Below are 25,054 nucleotides of genomic sequence, written 5' to 3' on the forward strand. Positions count from 1 at the left end.
CAAACAGTTGACTGTTGTCCTAGCTCAATGTTTTCCAGTGGGTGATGGGAGTGAGTGGCACTTTGGCCCATGAGATATTTTGGGTGGTGCATACGCCATCCCCTCCAGGGTACATAAGCTACTTAGAAGTTATTTCCATTTTGAAAATGAGTAGACTCAAAGGATAAGATTAAGTAAATAATATTCTATATGGTCCTTGGATAGACCCATCCAGGTGATGGGCAAATATGTACAGTTTGAGGCTAGAACATCTGTAGAATGCTTTTTCACTTGATGCTAAAGAAAATTCAAGGTATAACCGGTAAGCAATAGGTCCCATGTTAACAGTAATGGACATGAGGCCAATTTCCAAAATGTGGAGCTAAGGTGTCACCCCACTTCCCTTTTGTACCCTCTTGACACTCGCTACTCACGTGGCACTCTTTCTGTCCCTCACCGCCTACAAGTTAGAACTCTGTTCTTCCAGTCTTAAACTAGTAGGCACAAGCCACCCTGTCTTCTTGCTCTGACTACCTTTGGTAGGTTCAAGAAATTTTCTAGAATGGCTCAGAACTCACAGAGATGACCTATTCCTGTCATCACTCATGTATCATAACAGGAAAGGACAGAAGCGAAGAGACACACGAAGGGGTGGTCACTGCATGAGACTTCCACTGTCCCTAAAGACACGCCACACTCTGTTGTGTATAGATGTTCTTTCATGGCGGGAAGTCCTGTGAAAACAGACATCTAGGGCTCAGCATCCCTTAGTCAGTGGGGTCTCAATGAAATTGCATGACTGTGGCCTTATTGCTTGATTCAGTTAATGAATGTGCACGCATGGCTGTGTGTGTTATGCTGCCCCTCCCCATAGCTCTTCATGACAGGGGGGCTCTATGTAGTTCTTACTCATTTACACATGTTTAAGTGTTGTCTGGCTATTTTCAGAAACGACAATAGACCAAATTGATTTCCACCCCCTCCCACCTCCCCTCTACACAGGCATTCTAGGGACAAGGTAGAGTTATTGAGATGTCTAAGTGGTGCACATAGTTGGTGCTTGGAATGAACAGAAAGGTCGGCAGTTCGGATTTACCCAGTGAGACCACAGAAGGAAGGCTGGGGTATCTAATTCCATAAGCTCATCTGCTGCCATCAAGTCCCTTTCAAATTATGGGGACCCTCAGGGTACAGGATACAGTTGCTTCATGGGGTTTCCTTGTTGGTAATGATTATGGTAGCAGGCCACCAGAACCTTCTTTCTTAGCACCTCTGGGTAGATTCACATCACCAATCTTTATGTTGATAATTGATTGCAAATCATTTGTACCACTCAGGGATTTTCCCATAAGAAGATAGCCACTAAAAAAACTGGGTGGAGTAGTTCTAATCTGTAACACACGGGGTTGCTATGAATTGGAACCAACTAGAAAGCAATGGGTTTGGCTTTGGGGTTTATAATACGTGAGTGGAGACTCAGGAATTGAACAGCTTCTAAAACGCATCTTATTACTGCTACCACTTGCAATTTCTTCATACTGAGTTTCACTTGTCTTTGGTGAATGTTGTCTCCTCTTTTAAAAAGGCAGTAGAAGATCTGTAGTCCTGAAATCTGGAGGAGAAGATACCCCCAACCCAGGCCGCACCATGTTTCGGATGGTTCTAGAAGGTCCCCGGCGGATGCTGAAGGAAGGGAGAGAGTCCCGGCAGCTGGTGCTGCTGGTGGTATGTGTGGCTCTGCTTTTGGACAACATGCTGCTGACTGTGGTGGGTACGTGCAGGGGTCTTTGCGTTGAAGGCTAATTTAATTTACTTTGGGCCCCACTAGGCAGCACTTGCACCCTGCTAGATTTCAGTAATGGATGGACTTGAGACATATCCATTCTATACTCAGATATACATAGAGGTTGCTGGAGGTTGAGGGAGGGAGCAGGAAATGGAGTCCGAAGCTTCCCAAGCATTGCTAAAGGTCCCAGGAGTTCAAAGAGCAGGCATTTCAGAGAGTATCTGGTCAGAAAAGAGGATGGGCTGGTACCAGAACTAGGCCAGCCTCTGCTTCCTCCCTCTAATATTTCCCCCTTTGCTGAACGATTCTAAGTGTCCTCCAAGCCACTGAGCATCTCCCCACTGTTATCTTTCCAGTCTCTCCGCTCCCCAAATCACATTCTTCATACTGGCGCTACCACTCCTGATCCAAGCCTGCCTATGTAGTGTTTCATTTCTCCAAAGCGCTGTTGTTTGCGTTGAGAGTCCATTGATTTTTACATTAAGTTATGCCAATTATGTAATTGGTACTAACATGTTATTCCACCTGACCAAGACGTAAGTTTTAAAGATGAATCTTCCTGAGACAAGTTATAAATCCGATAGATGGTTGGGTTTTAGGAACTGGAAAATGAGTTGCGATCAAGTGGCCTCTGACCTGTGGTGATCCCAGGGGTATCAGAGTGGAACTGGACTCCATGTGGTTTTCCAGGGGGACTTTTCCAAAAGCTGATCACCAGACCTTTCTTCGGAGGCACCTCTGGGTGGGCAGGACTGTCCAACTTTTTGCTTAGCAGCTGTGCATGGGAACGGTTCATACCACCCAACGAATCCTTGGGAATTTTGGCCAATGGGATAATTGTGCAGGCACGGTCTTTTGGTTGGCTTCCACTTAAACCACTTAGATACTTTTCTTGAACATAAAAAGGGGCCTCATAGAAACGTCCCCGTACCCAGTAGTGGTACAAAGACAATGTCCTTTTAACCCTCATCTGTTATCCTTCTTGACTTTCAGTGCCCATTGTGCCCACCTTTCTATACGTCACAGAGTTCAGCCAAATCAACGCTTCTCAGCGCCTGGGCCCGGCCATGACTCCCCAGCATGCCCTCACCTCGTCTACCTTCTCCACCATCTTCTCCTTCTTTGACAACAGCACCGTGGCCTTTGAAGAAAGTGGGCCCGGTGCCTGGATGAATGGCACGCCTGGCACCCCACCCCCTCCAGCCCCTGACGCTCTCTCAGCACACACACAGAACTGCTTGCAAGGCACGGACTTCTTGGAGGAAGAGAACACACGAGTTGGGATTCTGTTTGCGTCAAAGGCTCTGATGCAACTTCTGGTCAACCCATTTGTGGGGCCTCTCACTAACAGGTATCTTGGGTGCAAAGGTCCACAGTGTACTTAAGGACCCAGGCGCGAGAGGATGGACGGAGATTTCATTGGGGTGGTTAGGAGGAGGGAAAGAAGGGACAATGATTTGTTGGGTTCCCAGGGGAGTTAGCTGCTTGGAAAGCTGGTGACTTGAAAGGATCACATGGTATTGAGGATGTGCCCTGGCCTCCAAATTTCCTTAGTGATGCCATGCGGACTGGTTACCATGAAGAGAACCAGTGAGCAGCCCACGTTGTACACATCGCGGCTTCAATGATGCGAGGATGGGAGGGGGCAGCTGTCCCGCAATCCAGAGCCCTGGTTTTCTACTAGTGGTCGCTGAGACTGTCCTGCTGTTCCAAAGGGATACACAGTGTGGCGAGGTTATCCTTCTGGAAAAGATTATTTTGTCCCGGGACGCTGGATACAGTTGTACATTTGCTTGTTTGCTTGCATTCAGTCTTGTCCCCTCCCATCTCTCCATCTGCATTCGGAGACCTGTTTTACCAGGCTCTCAACTGCATTCTGTTCCCACTTGTGTTACAAACTAGAACCCAAGGGTATGAATGCCTATTCAAATGGAATCTTCTTTTTTTGAATTCCCTTTTAGGATTGGATATCACATTCCCATGTTTGCTGGCTTTGTTATCATGTTCTTCTCCACAATTAGTAAGTAGTTGGAGTTCCCCCTTCCTTCTTCACTGTTTCCCTTGATTTTGTCATGCGCTCTATATTCCGCTGGTAGAGGCAGTTTCTCCAACAGCAGTTAGGCATTAAGTGGCCTGTGACATTTAATTTAAATGTTTTCCTTTCTATGTTTTTGGGAATACAGAATCGAGCAGTAGTCGAGCTTCCAAGCTTGGCAAGTCTGTCTAGTTGGAATTTATCTCTTCGGCTACAGGAGAACTTACACTTCTCTTTCTTCAGCCGGGGAAACATTGAGATGATTTTAATACGTCTTCTACTAGAGTGTGTGTGTGCACATAGCAATACTGTTTTGGGTGAATTTAATAAAACGTTCTCGAGGAAGAGGCCACATGACTAGATATGAAAAGGCAAAGAGCACCTAATAAAGAATACAGCCGGACGATAGCAACCTGAAAATTCCAAAATATCTCCTGCCTTCAAGTGAAGAACTTGAGGGGTAATGGCTTAGGAAAGTAAATCTGCTAAGGAAACCAGAAAGAGAAAGTCAAATAGACGCAGTATCTGCTAAATTTTCCTAATAAAACCGAGCTGGAATAAGAAGAGTAAGTAAGAAAAATGAACCTTGAAAGTGAGCTTGAGAAGGAAAAGATGAAGAAATGAAAGGGGAGGGGCGTCAAACGGCGAGTTTGGGAAAGCACCCTACCCATCTGTCTTTGGCTCCTGAGAGCTCTGCTGATTCTCTTCTCCCAACAATATGCGTCCTCCCTCTTGTTGTACTTGCTGCCTTTCTGTCAAGTACTTGGTTTTCTATTCTTCTTCTTCAAGCGTTCTTTCCTCCCAGCATCGGACTTGATGCCTATCAACAAGGTTGAACGTGAATTTGTTCCAGACAAGGATGAAAGGATGAGAAGTTCAGGGGCTAGAGATATTTAAGTTCTCTTGTCTGAGCATAACAGTGTATTTGTGAAAATTCTAACCAAATCACAAGGAATGAGGAACTTCATTAGAGATGCTCTTTAACTTGTAGAAGCTCAGACCATCCTAAAGAGGGCGTTGAAAATGCTTAAGGTGTTCTATTTCACTTCAGATTCATTCCCAAAGACTTCATGGTGCACATATACTATGCTTTGATGCCAGTGTTCACTGAGAACACATATAGAACTTAAAGACACAATTATGGATATCCAGGAGCTTGTAAAGCTTGTCTGGGGAGACCTGGGGAGCACCCTGAGAGACAAGATAATGCAGATTGTATGCTAATAACTCCCTGCCATCCACTTGATGCCACCCCATAGTGACCCTATAGGACAGGGTAGAACTGCCCTTGTGAGTTTCCGAGACTAACTCTTCGCAGGAGAAGAAAGTCCCATCATTCTCCCTCAGAGCGGCTGGTGGCTTGAAACTTCCGACTTTCCAGTAAGAGGCCCAACATATGGCTACTATGCTACCTGGGCTCATGGTGTAGTGGGTTACATGTTGTACTTCAAACCATAAAGTCAGTGGTTCGGGACCACCAGCTGCTCCTTGAGAGAAAAAGGAGACTTCTTCCTCCCATGAAGAGTTTCTTGGAAATCCAGAGTTTGTCCTCTGGCAGTTCTAGTTTGTCCTTGAGGGTCACTACGAGTCTGTTGACTCAATGGTGACCTGTGCCACGTTGGGCCCTAACTTCTTTACTACCAAGGACCTTGTCTAGTATTTCTAATTTCTGCCAAGAACTCAAGAGTTTGAATTTGTTTTCTTTTCTACCCAATTGTTTTTATTGAGTCATAACAATTGTTCTCAAGAAGTAACCGGTGTTGCTATGCATTTTCCCATTTCTAGCACAAAGCAAGCACATTTGGTGTTTAGCATACCCTAAGGCAGTTTTAAATATTGTGAAGAAGTTGCTGATAGAATGAATACAATGAAACAAATAGATACCTGGGACCCCATAAAAGCTAAATATTTATATGTTCATCAACAGATTTTATCAAAAGACTAAAGGGAACATTTATAGACTGGAAAAATATTTGGGGATCCCCTAACTGATAAGCTTCTAAGACCTAAAACAGATAGAAAACTTCATAACTTAAGACTAAACAGAAAATCACCTAATCATGAACCAAGAAAAATCCATAAGCAGATACTTCGTCAAAGAAGACATCAGAAGGCAACAGACAGGGAGCGGAGGGTCACATCCCTTTCTCTGATGAAAACCACAACTGAGGACAGAGGAGCGGCCTGGGGCCCGGCTACCACCACTGTCTCTTCTAGTCGAGCCACAGTAGATAGAGCCTGGCAGAAGGGGAGGGGGACGTGCAACCGACCTTCGATTTCCTAAGAAAGAAATAAAAACCAGACCTGCTAGACTGGGTCCAATGGAAGACACTCTGAAACGATCTCTCGGAGATATTTTTCAAACCATGAATTAAAACGAATCCCAGGGGCCATCTTGTAGATAAATAACAAATTGGTTAAAAAATGATTATCATCCGCAAGTACTATGTTCTATCAAAAAAAAATCACAATATAAGATCAAATGGCAAACAATAACTTGAGAACAAATATGAGAAGGGGCAGGAAGCGTGGTTAATGGAAACAAAACAACCAGAAGGGAAGTAATGAGGTTCCTGCATTATGAAGACTGTAACTCATGACATTGAACAAATTGTATAGAAACGGTTGAATAGGCACCTAAATAGCTGTTAAAACTTCATGGACACACAATAAAATATAATTTTAAAAGGAGAAAAAAAGCTGTAGGTCCTATTATTGCCTAAAAGTCCCCCCAGCTTCAAATAACCCTTAATATAATTAATAGATAAATGGTGATCCATTTAGGGTTGCAAAGTGAAAGGGACAATACTTTGTTCTTTCTGAAAAGGGTGACGAATCATTCCGTTTTCCCTGGGGCTTCTCCGGGTGCAGAACTTTTGGTTCTAAAACTGGGAAATTCCAGCACAAACAGGGAGAAGTTGGTCACAGGATTTTCAAAGATATAAGGATAGTAGACCTTGGATAGATCAGAAACCAGAAATCCTGAGAGGGGACATTGGGGCCAGAAAAAGAGAAACGAAGAATGTGCCTGCTTAGGAAGAAATGAGGGGTGCACGGTCAGAAAGTAATGGGAGAAGATTATAAACACAACCAAGCACATCTATAATGAAGGAGGGAAGAGGTGAGACTTCTGCTGATTCAGACCCATTGGCAGTGTGTTTTTCTCTTTAGGAGATACTGTTTTGAAATTGGAGGTGAGCTGTGTCTAGACTCAAGCGTCTGCCTTCAGAACCCTGTAATTTAGTTCTTGATACGGACTAACAACCTGCTTGGTAATTTGTTTCATGTATGAGGGCGTCAAAAAGTTTGTGGAAACACAGAATGGAAAAACAATGTATTTTTTCCCCCCACAAGCTTTTTGAAGCCTCCTGGTACGTTAGTCTCTAATACCCTGAATCTTTTCAAGAGTGTGAACTAAATGCTTTCTTTGTTTCATATCTCCTATAGAGTCAACACAGCTGCATACTAATTGTTGCTTAACAAATACCACTGGTTAAATTTGTCCAAAAGATCTTCCAAAACTAAGCTAAGGGGAAGGGTCTATTGGATCACAAGATGGTACTTTCTATCCTATGCTTATAGCCCTTGAAGTGCGAAGGGGGCACCCATCTGGGTGTTGTGTAAGGAAGTTTGGAAGTCCTTTCAGGACCACTGCCTAGCCCAGTGTATTGAACTCTGTAGCTAGCCTTGATTCCAGTGTTCAGAATGCTCAGCTTCCAGTGCTCACTGAAAAACATGGGGAGATTCAGCCTTCCGTCGACGGTGGTGTGACTTGGTTTTTGTCTAAGTGGTTTCTGAGTCTTCAGGGTAATTACAAAGTGGGGGTGGGGTGAGGATTAGGAAGAACACCCCAAACAAGGAGCAGGTATCGTGCTTTTAAACAACATACGCCTAATGGGTTGTGTCTGTAATAAAATGGGCCTGTTTTCTGGAGGTGGAGGTGGAGGGTGGAAGGTAATGTGCTAACTTGACATTCACCCCGCTCTCTCTGCGCAGTGTTTGCGTTTTCTGGTACCTATGCTCTCCTCTTTGTGGCCAGGACTATTCAAGGCATCGGATCTTCATTTTCATCTGTTGCAGGTAACGCTGGTGTCTTCCAAACGCACACATGGGGCAGTTAGTGCACATACATGGCAAACACACACACACACACACACACACACACACACACACACCTACCTCTTAACCAAAACTATCCTTGGGTTCCCTGAGAAGTGTTTGTGGACATTAATGAAAATATCATCCTAGTTTAAGTAGGATTTGTGGCTCAGAAGCCACGTAAATGAAGTGTTGCTGACAAGGTCCTTTAACTCCAAGCCCCACGCAATGTCCACTGGTGGTGTTCAGAGAAAGCTAGCTCGGGCAGAGCAAGACTAGAGCAATGAAGTCCGCCTGGCTCTTAATCAGTGCCATGCGAAGGTCTTTCCCTGTACCTCTCTTAACATTTTATACAAACAGTTGTTTCTAGGTAGTATCTACAGTATCATTACAGTTAGCAAAGCACTGCCGTGTGCATTATTTCCTTTAGTCCCATGAAATCTATTGCCTGTGTTTTGCGCATAAACACATGTGTCTGAGAGGGCTTAAGTGACTTGGCTAAAATTGCACAGTGAGGCCAGCAGTGAGCACTGTCTACTTTCTGCTCTATCCCAATGGCTTTTCATCACCAAGCCTGTGTTCCCTGCTAGGGGCTCAGCACTTGTCAAGCTGTCTCTTGGGCTATTAAATAGAAGAGTGCTGTGTATTCATTGTTTTTTCTTTCCCTAACTTCCCCATACTCCATTCTTTAAGGGAAATGTGCTAGGGAAGTCACAAAATGATATGAAATATAATATAATTGTAAAATAGTATTCTGTGTATATTATTAGTATAATATAATTGTAAAATAGTATTCTGTGTATACTATTAGTATAATTGTAAAATAGTATTCTGTGTATACTATTAGTATAATTGTAAAATAGTATTCTGTGTATACTATTAGTATAATATAATTGGAAAATAGTATTCTGTGTATACTATTAGTATAATATAATTGGAAAATAGTATTCTGTGTATACTATTAGTATAATATAATTGTATACTATTAGTATAATTGGAAAATAGTATCCTTCCAGAGGCCTTGGCTCTTCTAAGTCCTTTGATATTCTGAACAAAAGGAATGAGCAATTTGAGCATTTGGAGGACCAGCGGGGGCCATATTTATAACATGTTTCTTGTAAAGTTTCATAAAGCCCCTTAAATGGAAACTCTAAGATACACCAGGACAAGGATCCAGGGCCCTGCTAGAGGGGCAGAGAGAGTGCTTTCATGTGCTAACTCCATCTGTCATTCTCTCTTCAGGTCTTGGAATGCTGGCAAGTGTCTACAAGGATGACTGTGAGAGGGGCCGTGCCATGGGAATAGCCTTGGGAGGCCTGGCTTTGGGAGTCCTGGGTATGTGGCACCTGTTCCTAGATCTGCTAGGTTCAGGAGGGCAGGATACTACTGCACATTCTCCAAAGATGACCCTGAGGCAAATGTTCCCAAGGCCATATGAAACAAGAGCTTTCCTCCCCTCCCTGCTCCAATGCTGGTCTGAGTCCTTTGCAGGCACCCAGGATAGGCAAAGTCCGTCCACCCTCCCAACAGTTTTTGTTGGCATATGATTCACATACCAAAAACCTATTTTTTCTATAAGAAGTTGAGCAGCCTATCAGGGTGTGGATGAAGTACAGAAACCACAACTTCTGACATAAGTGACCACTGTCTGTTTCACTTCTGTCTCTGCGCACACCCAAGGCCTTAACCATGAGAGTGTACTTTTTACCAGCTCTAGCACTAAGCAGAGTACAGACTTTAATCCTTACCACCACTCTACGAGGGAGAAATGACTGCTGCCCTCATCGTAGAGATGAGGATAAGAAAGGTTAAATAAGCTTATCATTTGTTCTCCCTTTTGGCCCATTTTTAAATGGTTCTGGTTTTTATTATTTTCTATTATCTTTTCAACTGAGGTTTTCTATGTTTTATTTTGCTATTGATATTGGAGTTTTTAACTTTTAAAACCTTTTTGTATTTGAGCTGTACCTGTGTATTTTGATTTTCCATGGATGAAATCCAGGAGAAGTAAACCGATAGGCACAGTAACTGGATTAATAGTTTCTTGAGGTTTGGGCAGGGGAGGTGGGGAAGCTAATACTAGTGAGGACAGGGAGAAGACCATGTTCTAAAACGGATTGTAGGGATGATTGCACAACTTTTAAAATATGTTTAAATTCTTGAACTATATGATATGTGAGTTATATGCCAATGAAACTGGTAAAATAATAACACCAGAAGGTTAAATAGTTCACGCAACAGGATACAGGCACTGAATCCCAAACTGCCAATCACTAAGTGATACTTTCTTTGAAAAAAAGTTCATATTTTTAAATTGGATTAATCTTTTTTTTCTTAATGAGATATTGCCATTTTCTGTAGGTTTTAGTGATTAGTGCCTTGTCCGTATTGTTACCAAAGGTCCCCCCTCAGCCCCCCACTATGTAGGGTCTCCTTTTTCTCTTTTGATGAAATCTTTCGATGTAGGCAGTGACTGAATGTTAGTAGGTCCCCATCATCTATTTTGTCTTCTGTGCGTTATTTCTCCATCAGGTTGGGGAGTGTGTCGGTACCGGTTAAGAGGGCCCTTATGCTTGTCCTCATTGTCTCACTGATGACCTGTACAGCTTTGGGATTTACATTCAAGTCTCTGATCCACCTTGGGTTCTTCATCCTCCAACTTCCCCCTCTTGGAGGACACCTCTGGGCTCCTCACACGTGCCTCTTTCCTTTGCGGGGTTCCTCACTTTGGCAAAGTCTTTGTGGCTCCCTTGGGGTTCTCACTCAGTTCTCTTGCTCTTTCATCGAGTGGTGTAATCATCGTGTCCTTGCTCTGTTCAGTCACACACATATTTCTTCCACTAGAAGGTGAGCTCCTTATGTGCAGAGACTAGATCTCCCTTTCTGAATTCCCAGAATGGGAATGTGGGGGCTCCTAGAAGCCCTAGCTATTGCTGTTAGCTGCCATCAAGTTAGCTTGGCAACCCATGGGGACTCCATGTCCAACAGAAGGGCATTTTACCTGGTCCTACATGTTCTTCATAATCATTGGTATGTTCAAGTCCATGGCTGTGGCTACTGTGTGTTTTGAGTGTCTTCCAATGTGAGGCCTCATCTCCTAGCACTGTATCAGACAATAGTTTTTTGTGATTCTCTCTCTCTCTTTTTTAGCGCTTTAGTCTTATTTGGTAGTGAAGCTAAGAATTTTTCATTTCCTACTCTTTTTCCCCCTCCAAACCATTTTATTAGGAGCTAATCCAGACATCCTATCATTCTGTAGTTCAATCACATCAAGCAGTGTTGGACAATCGATAGCACAATCGGTTTCAAAACTGTTTCTTCTATTGCGAGTCTGACAGGTTTCATTGACTTATGGTATGACATGGATTGCCAGGCGTTTTCCTAGTCTGCCTTCGTCTGGAAGAACTAGAGAACTCACGGGCATCTGCCTCATAGAAACCCTGTAGGACAGGGTAGAACCGCCCCTGTGATTTTCTGAGACTGTAACTCTTGACAGGAGTAGAAAGCCTGGTCTTTCTCTCGAGGAGTGGCTGGTGGTTTTGAACAGCTGGCCTTACGTTTAGCAGCCCAAAGTGTAACTACTAACATGGGTGATGTTTTGGTATTTGAACCACTGGCATCATTGTTTTCAGTTTCATAGCAACATGTAAATGACCATAGAACAACACACTGAGATGAGGGAGGAAGTAGACCAGGCAGCCTTCAGTACATGATCTCTCTCTGTCACCCCCACATAATGAATGAATGAATCAGGTTAGTTAGCATTATTTCTCCAAACCATGTGAAAATAAATCGCTCACATCATTCCTTTGGCCTTTAATATGTTTTCCACTTGGTAAGTCTACACTGCTTGCGAGTTGGCCCTCAAATCTGCCTTTGGTTTCTCCTTTGTGTTGTCAGTGGGTGCTCCCTTTGGCAGTGTGATGTACGAGTTTGTTGGGAAGTCTGCTCCCTTCCTCGTCTTGGCCTTCCTGGCAGTACTGGATGGAGGTAAGCCCTCATCAGAGGCTACTGTGTGGGTAACAACTAGTTCAAAACCCAGGTCACACTGTGGTATCTTGACTAGCATTAGGGGGTGGTGAGGGCATGTTTTCATTCATCAAGGACTGCCCCACCCCAAGAGAGAAGGGAGAAATGCAGGGAGTTGGATAAGTGGTAGTGTTTGCTGGCTGGTGGTTATACGAGCCTCCCACTAATCAGTGGGAACACTAAGCTGTCTCCCTCTGTCTTTCTTAGCACTACAATTCTGCATTCTACAGCCCTCAAAAGTCTCCCCAGAGGTAAGTAAATACCAAGCTTTGTTGCTAAGAGATATACAGAATGGCTACGTACAGAGAACCAAGCATCGCTAGAACATCCTTAGTACAAAAGGTAAAGGAAGTAAAATAAGGGAAAGTGAGAACTGTCCTTGGGTTCCCAGAGAAAGTTCCTGTAAAAATGGCTTGGTGGCATCAGAACGCCTCTAACTTCTGGAGGAGAGAGGAGAATCAAGAGCAACATCAACCAAGGTTGATTCCTATTAACTAGAGGTCAGATCTATCGCTATGCTTCCAACGTTTTTAAAAAAAATCATTTTATTGGGGGCTCAAACAGCTCTTATCACAATCCATACGTACATCCATTGTGTCAAGCACATTTGTGCATATATTGCCATCATCATTTTCAAAACATTTTCTTTCTACTTGAGCCCTTGGTATCAGCTTCTCATTTTTTTCTCCTCCCTCCCACATGAAACCTTGATAATTTATAAATTATTATTTTTTCATGTCTTACAATGACCGATGTCTCCCTTCACCCACTTTTCTGTTGTCCATTCCCCAGGGAGGGGGCTATATGTAGATCATTGTGATCAGTTCCCCCTTTCTCCCCCCACCCTCCCCTCTTGGTATCGCTACTCTCATTATTGGTCCTGAGGGGTTTATCTGTCCTGGATTCCCTGTGTTTCCCGTTCCTATCTGTACCAGTGTACATCCTCTGGTCTAGCTGGATTTGTAAGGTAGAATTGGGATCATGATAGTGGGTGAGGGGGGAGGAAGCATTAAAGAACTAGAGGAAAGTTGTATGTTTAATCAGCGCTATACTGCACCCTGACTGGCTCATTTCTTCCTTGTGATGCTTATGTAAGGGGATGGTCCAATTGTCTACAGATGAACTTTGGGTCTCCACTCTGCACTCCTCCTCAATCACATTGATATGATTTTTTGTTCTGGGTCTTTGATGCCTGATACCTGATCCCATCAACACCACCCTCCAAACTTTTAACAAATTTTGATACCAGCTGTCCCTCCCTCCCCACTCCAATCATAGTACCCTCTGCTGGGTTCAATAATTCATTGTAATGGTCACACAGAACTCACGTCACAGACCACACTCACTGTTTGGGGGCTTATTCGGGAAGTAGCAGTTTAAAATCAGAATGAGGAATGACCCAGGATACACCAGCATATTCCCAGCCATGCCCACAGGCTAGCCTCTTGCTGGCCTTAGCCGCAGCCTGCTCGGGCAAGTGTTCACACAGCTGTGTCTTAGCGCCTGGGGCACCCTACTCCATCAGGAAGTCTCTTGCCCCAGGACTCAGTTCTCTCTCTTGGTGGTTACCCAGGGTAACTGCCGTGGTTACCTAGGGTAACTGCCTTGCTCTGTGCGCCAGGAAGCCACTCTGCGGTCTTCTGTGGGTCTCCTTGTTCCCTTGCTCCCATTTCTCTGCCATAGTTTCTTGCTACTTTGCAGTGTCTTGGTGTTACACGTTTTCTGTCTCTTGGACAGTGTCAGATTACCCAGAAAGTGAGGCAAACACAGGCTTATTTGTGCTTATTAACTAACACGATGAACAGTTTCACATTTTTCACCACATCAAAGAGTCTGCTTTAGGTATGGCTGGCATCTCTCTCTTTCCCACCGCCCACCCCTACTTTGCTATAGAATTAAAGCCTCTTTTCAACCTTACAATCTTCAACAAGGATGGAGTGTCTGGTAAGAAGGTAAGCACAGGCTTACTTGTGCTTACTTACTAACCTGCACTGAGCAAGTTCAAACATGGTTCAACGCAAAGCCACTTTCCTTCTCTGGACTTGGATTTTCTCATCACTATGGAAAGGAGTCCTGGTGGTATAGTGGTCACACATTGGGAAGTGATCCCATTGGTTGGCAGTTCAAAACCACCAGCAGCTCTTCAGGAAAAACACTAGACTTTCCAGTCCTGTTAACAGTTATGGTCTTGTGTCTTGGAAACCCATGAAGCGGCACTAAGAGCCAGCATTGACTCTATGGTAGTGACTGAATGTAGTAAAGGAGCTGATGTAGATGGTGCTTAGGCCCCGTCTGAATAGTCTCAGGTTCTATGACAATAGAGAGGAGGTGCACATTATCCAAAATCTAAGTGTTTGTTCTCTGTGTTCCCCAGAGGGTCATGGGGACCCCACTCTTCACACTTCTTAAGGACCCGTATATCCTGGTGGCTGCAGGTAAGCAGGCGCTCCCCATGCTTTGGTCTGGGAGAGGCTGGGCTTCTTCAGGTCAGGGTTGGGTGGCTCACAGACGGAATGATTTTCTGTCTCGAGGCTCTCTCTGCTTTGCCAACATGGGGGTGGCCATGCTGGAGCCCACTCTGCCAATCTGGATGCTGAAAACCATGTGCTCCCCTGAGTGGCAGCTGGGTAAGTGATTGCAATTTGAACTCGGGCTTGGGGAGGAGGTAGGCGTTTGGGCCCTTTCTCAGGTCATTAGGAGGAAATATCGGCAGATTTAGGTCTTCAGAGTCATAGAGGACAATGTGCTTCTAACATCGGATTAACTTCCGTGCCCCCATCTATGAACCAAGGTGGAGGAGGCTGAGCATGTTCTCGGAAAGCAGCCTAGGAAAGGGTAGGGTAGGCAAAGAGCAGGTGGGAAGAGGGAGGGGTGGAAGGCCACTTACCCAGGGCTGATGAATTTGAGCCCAAAGACTTCTGTTTTAGTCTCAGCTCAGTTGATTAGCCATGTAAACTTGGGTCAGTCCCAACATTTCTAAACATCATGTTTTCCATCCCTAAAATGGGCATCAAAATAATCTCTAGCTCAAGGGTAGCTTGTTAGAAGATAAAAAATGCCAGGACGCACACGTGGCGATGCTTTGTAACATGTAGCATATCAGGCCACACCAGCACTCGCCATGCCCATGTCTCTCTCACATTGTCTAGGTTACTCTGGCTGCCTTTTCCCTCCAAGGAAGAGCTGATGGAGTATGTACCTATTTCTGCTGTCCTTGCCTAGAGAAGGTGCTGGCCTCTGTAGGAGGTGCGGGGAGAGCTTTGGGCATCAGGGGAGAGGCCTCCACGCTCCGCTGTCCCTTGGTGGGGAGACTACGTGGCTCCTCTGAGTTTAGCGAGTCTCCGTTCCTTTCCAGGAAGCTGGAGGAAAGGGGACAGCAGAGAAGGCTACGTGCAAGTCCCCCAGTCACTGCTGGAAAGACAGGTTTATGAGGCCGGAGGGGGAGCTGATAAGGAACAAATATAGCTCAGCATGCAATACAAAGCACTAAATCTAATTTTCTAGGGGACCATTCTAAGCAAGGCTCCCAGTTGCTCTCCCAGCCCCAAATTGAATTTTCCTCGGCTGCAGCTTTCTCTGACCATGGTGATTAATTGAATTAGCCAGTGTTCAGTGCCTCTGCCTGCACACAGCCTCTGTCCACAAGGCCCTGGACACAGAGGCACTTGGTGCAGATGGGCAACCACAGAGTAGAGAATGGCCACTCTCAGCCATCGTGTCAGACATTACCCAGATTCACAGCAGTGACCTGGGCCTCAGATTGAGGTTACTGAAGAAAGGGCTTTATGATATCAAATCAGAACACTAGGCTGAAGTCTTGGTCTCTGACGTCTTTTACAACGTTTTTGGGTCCTATCAGTGAATGATGCTGCTCTGACTGGTTAGGTGACCACACTTGGGAAGCCATGCTCCAAAGGAACGCCTCTCAAGGTTATTGGAAGGAGCAAAGGCAAGGAGGCTTTTGAGAGTGATATATGGTTTGGTTGAATACTGTGTGGCCCGAGCACAGGAAAACAGCTTAGGCTTTGGAAACAGGTCAACATGATGTTAAATCTTGACTGAGCCACTTGCTGGTTGAGGCCTTGGAAAAATAATTTAACATCTTTGGGTGCACTTTGTTTTCGGTAAAGCTGGAAACACTTTCTAGAGCTGTTTTGAGGATCAGATCTCTGTATCCTAAAGGAATCAGCACAGCGCCAGGACTAGAGGGCAGAGATAGCTAATACAAATAGCTCTTGTTCCTATTTTCATAATTACTTTTGCTTACATCATTTCAATACAAGCTATGTGCAATGCTTTACCTCTTTGAGATATGCTGTGGAGGGAAAAGTATGTATCTATAGACACACAGTCAGGGCACCTATTTTATATACAATGCCACCAAAATGCGGCTGAGCCATAACCAGCACTCAAGAACCAACCACGTGGATTAAAGAAAAGCTCCTTCAGGAAATCCCACATGCCTTAAAGCGGGGAGGAGCCTAGGATGCTATGTCCAATTCCAAACACCACAGCAATAGTCAAGTTATCACAGTCTCTAGACTTTGTAAAAGCAATTGACCAGAAACCAACGTGTCCAGGTTGAGACAGATTGTTACCGCATCCTGACAAACTAGGCAAACACCCTAGGGTATACTTCCGTTCCACTCAGTAGAAGAGAATATTAAAAACAAACAAGCCATCAGCCAGTGACTGGCGAGTTATTTGCTTTTGGTTTGATAGTTTTAGTCATGATTGTTTATGTCAGGCAGCGTAGCTTCCTCTAGGCACAGTGAGGCACGGAAAGGGTGGGTGAGACCCAAACACACTCACGGAGCTGATGCCAAGCAGTTCCTATGCCAGAGCCTTTAATGCCACCAGACTCACCCCGTGGGTCATGGAAAGCACTTGGCTTTGGGATAATGAGGTCTGGATTCAAGCCACTGTCAGCCACCAGTGATGGTGAAAATAATCCAGGGCAGTTTTCACATGGCAGCCGCCCGGTGCCAGGCATGGTGCAATGTGCTTGATCTCATCTAATCCCCACAGCCAGCCCCCACCGCACCCCCACCCTGTCAGGGTGATTATAATCCTCATCTTCCATAGGCTTCTTCATCTGAAAGTCTCCCATTGTCCGTTCAGATCCAAACTCTCGGACCTCCTTGTCCTTATCAACAAGTGACGGCATGCTCTTCGCCGAGTACTCCACGTTTTTTGCCGTGACACCAGAATGTTTCACAAGGGAGCCCTCCTGAGGCATGCACGTCCCTTGGTCCTCTGCCCTTGGCTCGCTATTGCTGCTTCGGCAGCATTTCTTCTCTGCTCCCTTCCTCAGATTCCGACTCGTAGGATGGTCATGCCATTTGATTATTAGCCCCCAACCCCTCTTGCCCACCCCTCCTCATTGTAATCTTCTACCAACCTCTGGCTTATTCCTCCTCGTTCATTAAGGTGTCATCACGTGACTTATGTCATCCTTTTCCCTCTGTTTCTCTCACCATTCCGGAGCCTTCACTGTCTAGTTGAATGGCACGAGGAGCATTTGGGCTGTACACTTCCTTAATCTACTTTCTTGCAATAGTCTTTTATTCTTCCCGATATCCTCCAATCAATTCTATGGTCATAGCCTTGACTTCTCTATCACCTTTAATTTGTCACCTCTGCTGAAATACCAATTTTAAGCAGTCTAGTTATCACCTTACATGTTTCCTGCACAAGAACTATTCTAATTCCTCATATCGATCATTTTTGGTCATACTGAGATCACCAGCATATTGGCTCCATTTGTTTTTCTATTTCTGTCACTGCTCGTGTCCTCAGTGATCTCTTCACTGGCCTTGGAATTCATGGTCCATCATTCAGCTCACTCCTTTGTAAGCATTGTTAGCTTCCTTTGCCTCCCCCTCCCTCGGGTGTGGTCACCTGGGAAATTTTTAACCCTGGTCAAACCTATCTGGTGGTGCTGGTCATACTTGAGCAGCTGAATGGAGTTGTAGGAAAACACAATCAGCCTGTTGGCCTCACATTACCTGTACGGTCACATACTGAAAGTGAGTGTTCACACTACCCAACATCCCTTCTATTCTTCATTCGCTTTCCCTTTCTCCCAAAGGACCGCATCACATTTCTTTTCAATGTCGTCCTCCTGTGCCATCTCACACCTTTACCGTCATCATTATGCTGCCTTTGTCTCAGCTTCATTGAGAAAACAAAGGAACACACATTTCCCCATGACTTTATTCCATGTACTTGCACCCACGTTCACTGACTCCTCCCTTGCCTTAACTCGTTATGGTTGATACAGCTCAGCTCCTAACAAGGGCCAACCCTTCTTTGCCATCTGAATGTCATCCCTTCTCACCTACTTCTTGGACTGTTCCTTGTCATGATTATTAATTTTCATCTTTTGGAAACTCCCAAGGTAATATAGGATCTCTTCTAGATGACCCCATCCATTCCCATGACTTTAAGAACCACATATCACCCAGCGAATCTCAAATTTACATTCCTGTGGCCTCTCCTTAAACTTCTAAACTTGTTTATCCAACTGACTGACAGTTCCAACCTCTCCTTCATATGTAATCGACATTTCAGTCCTATCATATTGCACTCAAACTCGTTTCTCTTCCTCCTTTCCACACACATATAAATGTAAATGTAAATAAATACACATAAATATATACACACATGTATGTATCGCCTCAGCTATTTGTTCAACCAAGAAAAACACATAAGAATTACCTTTTTCTATTCAATTTTCTACATGCTCACTATATCTGCACATACCCAATCCAACAGAAAGCTTCCCTAACTCTACCTCCCAAACTCACGGCTATGAAGGCCACCTGAGACAGTGCATCTTTACCGGGATCTATTCCTAGGGCAGAGTGGACTATGCTTTGTGGTGCTGAATGAATGCAAGGTCAGCAGGTGGAAATTGCCAGCCTCTCCTGAGGAGACAGATGAGGGTTTCTAGTAAAGAATTACAAGGGTATTTCTTTTCTGTCCTGTGGGGGTTCTATGAGTTGTAATTGACTCAATAGCAGTGAATTTGAGGCTTTAAAAATTAATTTTGTTTATCTTCCAAACATCTATCATTTGATCCACATCTCTCCATACGACTCCTAACTGAGGAACGATCACTTTTCTGTATTTTGCAAATGACCCCTTCGCTTCCAGTCTTGACCTGGAATCCATTCTTCTTAACATATAAGTCAGCCCCCTGCAAACATCCCATTGCACATGGAGTAATTCCCCATTTTTCTCTGGGATCTTCATCTTCTACCACCCCGCACTTTGTTCATTTTGCTTAAGCCACACAGGCATCCTTCCTTCACATAAGAAAAGACTCACCACTTTCATCGTTAAGGTCTCTACATTTGCACCAACTGTTTTTTTGTGTTTGAAATTCTGTCCATTAAAGTCTTCTCTTAACTATTACCTTTTCAGAATGACCTCCTACCAAGTCTAAGGCAGCCAGCCCTTCTGCCCAGCCATTCTGTCAAAGCATCATGTTAAATTCCATTCACAGAACTTACAATTTTTCAAGATTATCCCTTCCATTTATTTGTCTATTTGCTTATTGTTTGTCTCAATCCCCTGGAATGTAAACTCGTAAGATCTTATCTGTTTTATCTCCCCTTTATTCCTAGTTCACAGACATATAACACATGGTAAAAGTTTTGTAGAATGGATGCATGGATGGATGGATGGATAAATGGATGGATGAGTATATGAATGAATGAGCGAATAAATCAATGAGATTCAGAGAAGATAATTGACAAACCACACATTCACAAGTAGCTAAATTGCTATTTGAACCCAGAACTATGTAACTCCAAAGCCCATGTATCTAAAATACGTTGATGTTATAAAACCAAACAAAATGTAGCCAGAGACTAAATTAATGAAAAGCTTTACACACACACACACACACACACACACACACACACACACGGATGGTTTCTGTTCATCAACCTCTGGTTTATGAGTGTTGCATGCTTCTGCTGCGCCACTCCATTGCTCCTCATTTTAACCTGATATGGCATTAATAATAACTTTGTTTTTCCCAGATGTGGAAACCCAAACTCAGAATGATTTAGTGACTTATTGAAAGGAAGGTCACAGAGCTGGTAACTAGGAGGGCAGATTCCAGGAGGTATATCTTTCTCTAAAGCTCACGCTCCTTCGCCGATAATCAAGGGTATACTATATGTGAGAATGACTCATTCGAACCATTCATCAGGAAGCTTCAGGGAAACCAGAAGCATACTAACTGCACTGAAGCTGAATAAGGTCTTAACTTTAGGGAAAGCAGAGGTGTAGGTCCTTGTGATAATTGCTTTGGGTTGGCCCAACATAACAAAACCAGTAAAGAAATGTGGGTTGGGACCATTGAAGGTAACGTAGGAGCTTCCCTGTCTTTTAGCTGATAAGGGGTCATAAATATAACCTGTGCATGTCTGTGTCCTTCTACAGGTCTGGCTTTCTTGCCTGGCAGTCTGTCCTACCTCATTGGTACCAATCTCTTTGGTGTGTTGGCTAACAAGATGGGCCGGTATGTAGCCTGGGGAACCAGAGGAGGGCTTGGAGGGCATCCCTGAAGCTAGCATGAGGAACAGCTTCTTGGAAACTGAAAGTTTAGGACAAGTGCACACTGATAGTCAAATAGCACACTGGGTAGACAGCAAAGGCAGTAGAGAGAAAGGATTGTCCTGAGCTGATTAGGAGGCAGTAGAAGTTGAGGAAACTTTTTTTTTTAAACTCCAGGAGTTTTCTGTACAGTAAGAGATGTAAGATCACTTCATAGGGAACATGCATGGGGGGAGGATGGGCAAAACCAAAGATCCATCCCTGTACATGTCAGAGATGTGTGTTGGGGAGTCAGGGGAGTCATTTTCAAACCATTCCCTGGAGCCCTTAAGGACTGCACAGAAATACCTCAGAGGCTACCAAGGGAAAGATTGGGGGCTGGCGCTACATCTGGATTCTATTTCTTTACTAGAATCAAAGAATTTTATTTTAATCTGTGAGGTTCTTTCCTTTATTCTTCTTCTTTAAGTTAAAAACTACTGCTAGAAGGTCAGCGAAGGGAAGAAGCTTGCCCACTTATGGGTCTTGACATGGACCTTGAAGAAAGTAAAACATGAATCGGTTGGGCATAGCACCAAGAGAACATAGTCTGAACTGGAAAACAGCATGGATTAAATTTGGGGAGCTACTCCCAGGGGTCAAGTACTTTTGGGTCAGCTGATTCATGTTCTGAGGCAAAAAAGGATTGTATCGCTCCTTTATATACTTTAAGAAGAGATATGGGGCCAAGGAAGAGATGAGGGGAAAGAAAAGGGAGGGAAAGAGTAGACATAGATACAGCCTGGCCATGTAGAGATGAAATTGTCTTTTCTTAAGGGCTTTGTTGAGTAATGGGTGATAGGACTGAGCATTGTCAATGGTGATGGGTGGGGGTGGGGTGAGGCGGGGCGGACAGGTGGAGGGATGCCTCCCGCATCATTACCTGATGGTGGTTTTTCCCTCCAGGTGGCTGTGCTCTCTGGTTGGGATGGTGGTTGTAGGCGCCAGCTTGCTCTGTGTAAGTATCAAAAAGACGAGTTGAATGAAAAGAGGGAAAGAGAGCCACGTAAGAACCACTTTGTTTTAAATGCGTAAAGGATTGACTTGCAAATGACTTTCAGAAAGACCATTTCTGTTTGGATTGGAGTTAGTATCTAGGTAGATGCTAATGGTTGAAATTGGTACCTATTTGAGAAGAGGAGGAGGAGGAGCGGGAGGAAGAGGAGGAGGAGAAAGACTGGGTGAAAGGGCTTATTGGAGTCAGAGCTCTGAGAAGTAACATGTGATGGTATCTGCTTCTGGAGTCAGCAATACCGTGCATGGTAAGACTTCATTTACTCATCTCCAAACCAAACCAACCAACCAACCAACCAACCAACCAACCAACCAACCAACCAACCAACCAACCAACCAACCAACCAAACCAACCTTCTGACCTGCAGCCGATACTGACTAGTAGTGACCCTACAGATAGGCCAGAGTAGAATTGCTCCATAGGGTTTTTGAGTCTGTACATCTTTATGGAAGCTGACTGCTTTACTTCATCTTTATCCTGAAAAGGGGCTGGTACGTTTGAACTGCTAGCCTTTCAGTTATCTATCCAAATACCTCACCACCGATGCCAAAACAAAACAAAAAACACCCAACCAATTCAATGCCATCAAGTTGATACTGACTCACAGCGACCATAAGACAGGGTTGAACTGCCCCTGTGAGTTTCTGAGACTGTCACACTTTACAGAAGTAGACAGCCCCAGCTTTCTCCCTCTGATTGGCTTTTGGTTTCCGACCACTCACCTTAAGGATCACAACCTAATTTGTAACAACTACACCACCAAGGCTCCTCCCACCCTGCTAGTGCCCCATAAATCACCAGGGACCCACCAGAGGATCTGTGCCCGAGTCCCTAACTTCAGAGTGTTTAGGAGAAGAAGAAAGAAGGGAGTTTTCATTTAAAAAACCCTCCTTAAAGATATCTGAGCCTTTTCTTTCTCCTCTTTGATCTTTAGTATCCTTACTGGTATAGAGAGGATTCTAATCTCACCTGTCTCAAAGAGCTCTTAAGATGATCCTTATAAATCTTGAGATCCATGCCTGGGACATTATTAAGATAATCCTTGTAAACCTTGAATCCTCAGTGGATTTTAGACAACATTATTGACAAAATATAAACAGCCCTTGAGAAAAATCACACTTGGAATGTTCATTAGTCACCAACATCTAAATAATATGTACAACCAGTGAGGGCTGATGATTCCCAGAAGAGGGCAAAGACTCACTGAGTGTGTTGGGTGGCAGAAGGGACAGACGCCCAGGGAGCATGGGAAAAAAGCTCCCAGTATGGGCCTGGGAGGAAAACGAGAATGAGTTTCACAGGTGTGTGTGTGTGTGTGTGTGTGTGTGTGCCATGCCATCCAGACAATGATGCTAGTGCCTCCACCTAATGGATAATTGGTTGTTGGCCTCTGTTCTCTGCCATCTTCTTGTTCCAACAGCAATGACATTAGGGCTTTAAATAGATCATTTGGAGGCTGTTGATGGAGAGAATCAACTCCACTCGTGAAGACTGAGAACAACAGAGCATGCTTGTGTTTTGAGGTGTGGACTGAGAAAGGGGCACAATCACCATTTCCCATAAAATGACCCCGTCTGTGGTACCATGGAGCTGACGCTGAGGGTTAAACCTTATCCTAGGATTTCCACCCAAACGTTACCAATCTTAGTTTTATAAATTTAAAAGGAAAGAGAAGATGCTTCTCTGTAGGGGAGGTGTGACACTTCAAGAGACAATGCATGCGGTACATAGCCAGTGCCTACTAACAGTTCCTGTGAGAGTCATTTGAGCGCTTCTCCCACAATGACCCACCTGGACTTCTGATAGCTTCCTTCTCCTCCCTGCAGGTTCCTCTGGCTCACAATATTGTTGGCCTCATTGGCCCCGTTGCAGGGCTTGGCTTTGCCATAGGTAAGCAGTGCCCTTAGGAAAACAAAGGTCTGAGGTCAGATGCATTCCTCCACCTTTCCCCATCTGAGCAGGTGGGGGGAAAATAGAAGATGCAGGAGTGTGGCTGGCGAACATGTGGGGAGATGGGCCTGTAGTTCCCCCAGGAAACGGGTGTCCTTGCTGAGAGGGACAGGTAAAGACATAGAGTGAATGAAGCAGGAGGAGAGGGGGCTGTGAGTACTGAAGTCTGACAAGGTTCTGTTTGCTCTGACCACAGGCATGGTGGATTCTTCTATGATGCCCATCATGGGACACCTGGTAGACCTGCGTCACACCTCTGTCTATGGGAGTGTCTATGCCATTGCTGATGTGGCTTTCTGCATGGGCTTTGCAGTAGGTATGTTGGGGGGGTGATGGGGACATGGGACTAGTCCTGGTTTGTGTTAGTTGGATGTGGCGTTAGAAGGCTGATCGCCCTAAGGTTTTGGGGGTAGTTGACTTGGGGCACGCTTTGGGAGAATGTCCTACATGTGTCATCTGTGCTGAAGAAACACTGGCCAGTCTGATTTCCTCTTCATAGGCCCGTCCACTGGGGGTGCCATTGTGCGGGCCGTCGGCTTTCCCTGGCTCATGGTCATCATTGGGGTTGTGAACATCCTCTACGCGCCTCTCTGCTACTACCTCCGGAGTCCCCCAGCCAAGGAGGAAAAGCTCGTAAGGGGCTCCCACTCCCGCCCCTCCCAAAATATATACTCCTCTGTTTCTTTTCATTGCCTCTCTCATCCTTTTCCATCTGTCATTCTTACTTCTCCCTCTATCGATAGTCTAGCTACTTCACCATATGTTCGGATCCCTGTTTCATCTGTATCTTTTCTTTCTACCTTTCTCCACCCCCGCCCCCTACAAAACTGCCTGCTCCCTTACACTGGGGCTTTAAGAAAGGACATTATTTAGAGCAGGAAAATGGCAAGTTCATAAAGAGCTTGGGGCAGGGACCACCAAAACCATCCTGTAATTGCTGCAGTTTCCAGCAATGGAGAATTACCAAATGATGTCTCCTTCAAACGGGTAGAATTTTACTTCATTCGTTCACACCTGGCAATATCCTGACCAGGTCATCCTGTACAAACAAAAACAAAGAAAAACCCAAACCAAACCAACAAACACAAAACCACCCAAGATCAAACAGTAATGCATGATGTTAGTTAATAGCGTACCTTCCACTTCCCATAGCATGAGCCCCCAAGGACCAGGCTGGTTTGGGGATAGAGAAGACAAGAACGTCAGATGGGAAGGGTACTAAGGCAGGTGTCCCTCTACTCTAACTTGCATTGTGAGGACTCAATTAACACCTTCTCAGCTGATTGTCCTCACAGGGGTTTAGGAAGCTGGGATGGGTTGTTGGGTGTCCATTACGTAGACAGAGGGTCCAGCGCTTGCTTCGTGAGCAAGTGGGGACTCGAAGAGGGGAGACCAGAAGAATCGCAGTGTTTTCTCTTCCTGCCTCTCTTTGCAGGCAATTCTGAGCCAGGACTGCCCCATGGAAACCCGGATATATGCAACCCAGAAGCCCACAAAGGAATTTCCCCTGGGGGAAGACAGCGACTATGAGGAGCCTGGCAGTGAGCAGTAG

The 25,054-nt window shown here is 44.8% G+C and overlaps 1 protein-coding gene across 2 annotated transcripts; it reads left to right on the forward strand.

The window, feature by feature from the left end:
• Positions 1 to 1,626: 1,626 nt before the first annotated feature.
• SLC18A1 (solute carrier family 18 member A1) lies at positions 1,627 to 25,054 on the forward strand. Of its 2 annotated transcripts, XM_004707571.1 has the most exons (15): positions 1,627 to 1,750; positions 2,759 to 3,116; positions 3,727 to 3,785; positions 7,797 to 7,880; positions 9,141 to 9,233; positions 11,799 to 11,888; positions 12,135 to 12,178; positions 14,302 to 14,362; positions 14,459 to 14,554; positions 20,385 to 20,463; positions 21,444 to 21,495; positions 23,379 to 23,442; positions 23,699 to 23,818; positions 24,002 to 24,135; positions 24,938 to 25,054. In XM_004707571.1, exons 1-15 carry the CDS (start codon positions 1,627 to 1,629, stop codon positions 25,052 to 25,054), a joined length of 1,575 nt encoding a protein of 524 aa, XP_004707628.1. The 2 variants fall into 2 exon arrangements, with proteins under 2 accessions (XP_004707628.1, XP_030740459.1); XM_030884599.1 differs by lacking the exon at positions 14,459 to 14,554.

The sequence above is a fragment of the Echinops telfairi genome, unplaced genomic scaffold (genome assembly GCF_000313985.2).
Source record: "Echinops telfairi isolate 266 unplaced genomic scaffold, ASM31398v2 ScPeMD7_9;HRSCAF=40, whole genome shotgun sequence".
In the NCBI taxonomy this organism is placed as follows: Eukaryota; Metazoa; Chordata; class Mammalia; order Afrosoricida; family Tenrecidae; genus Echinops; species Echinops telfairi.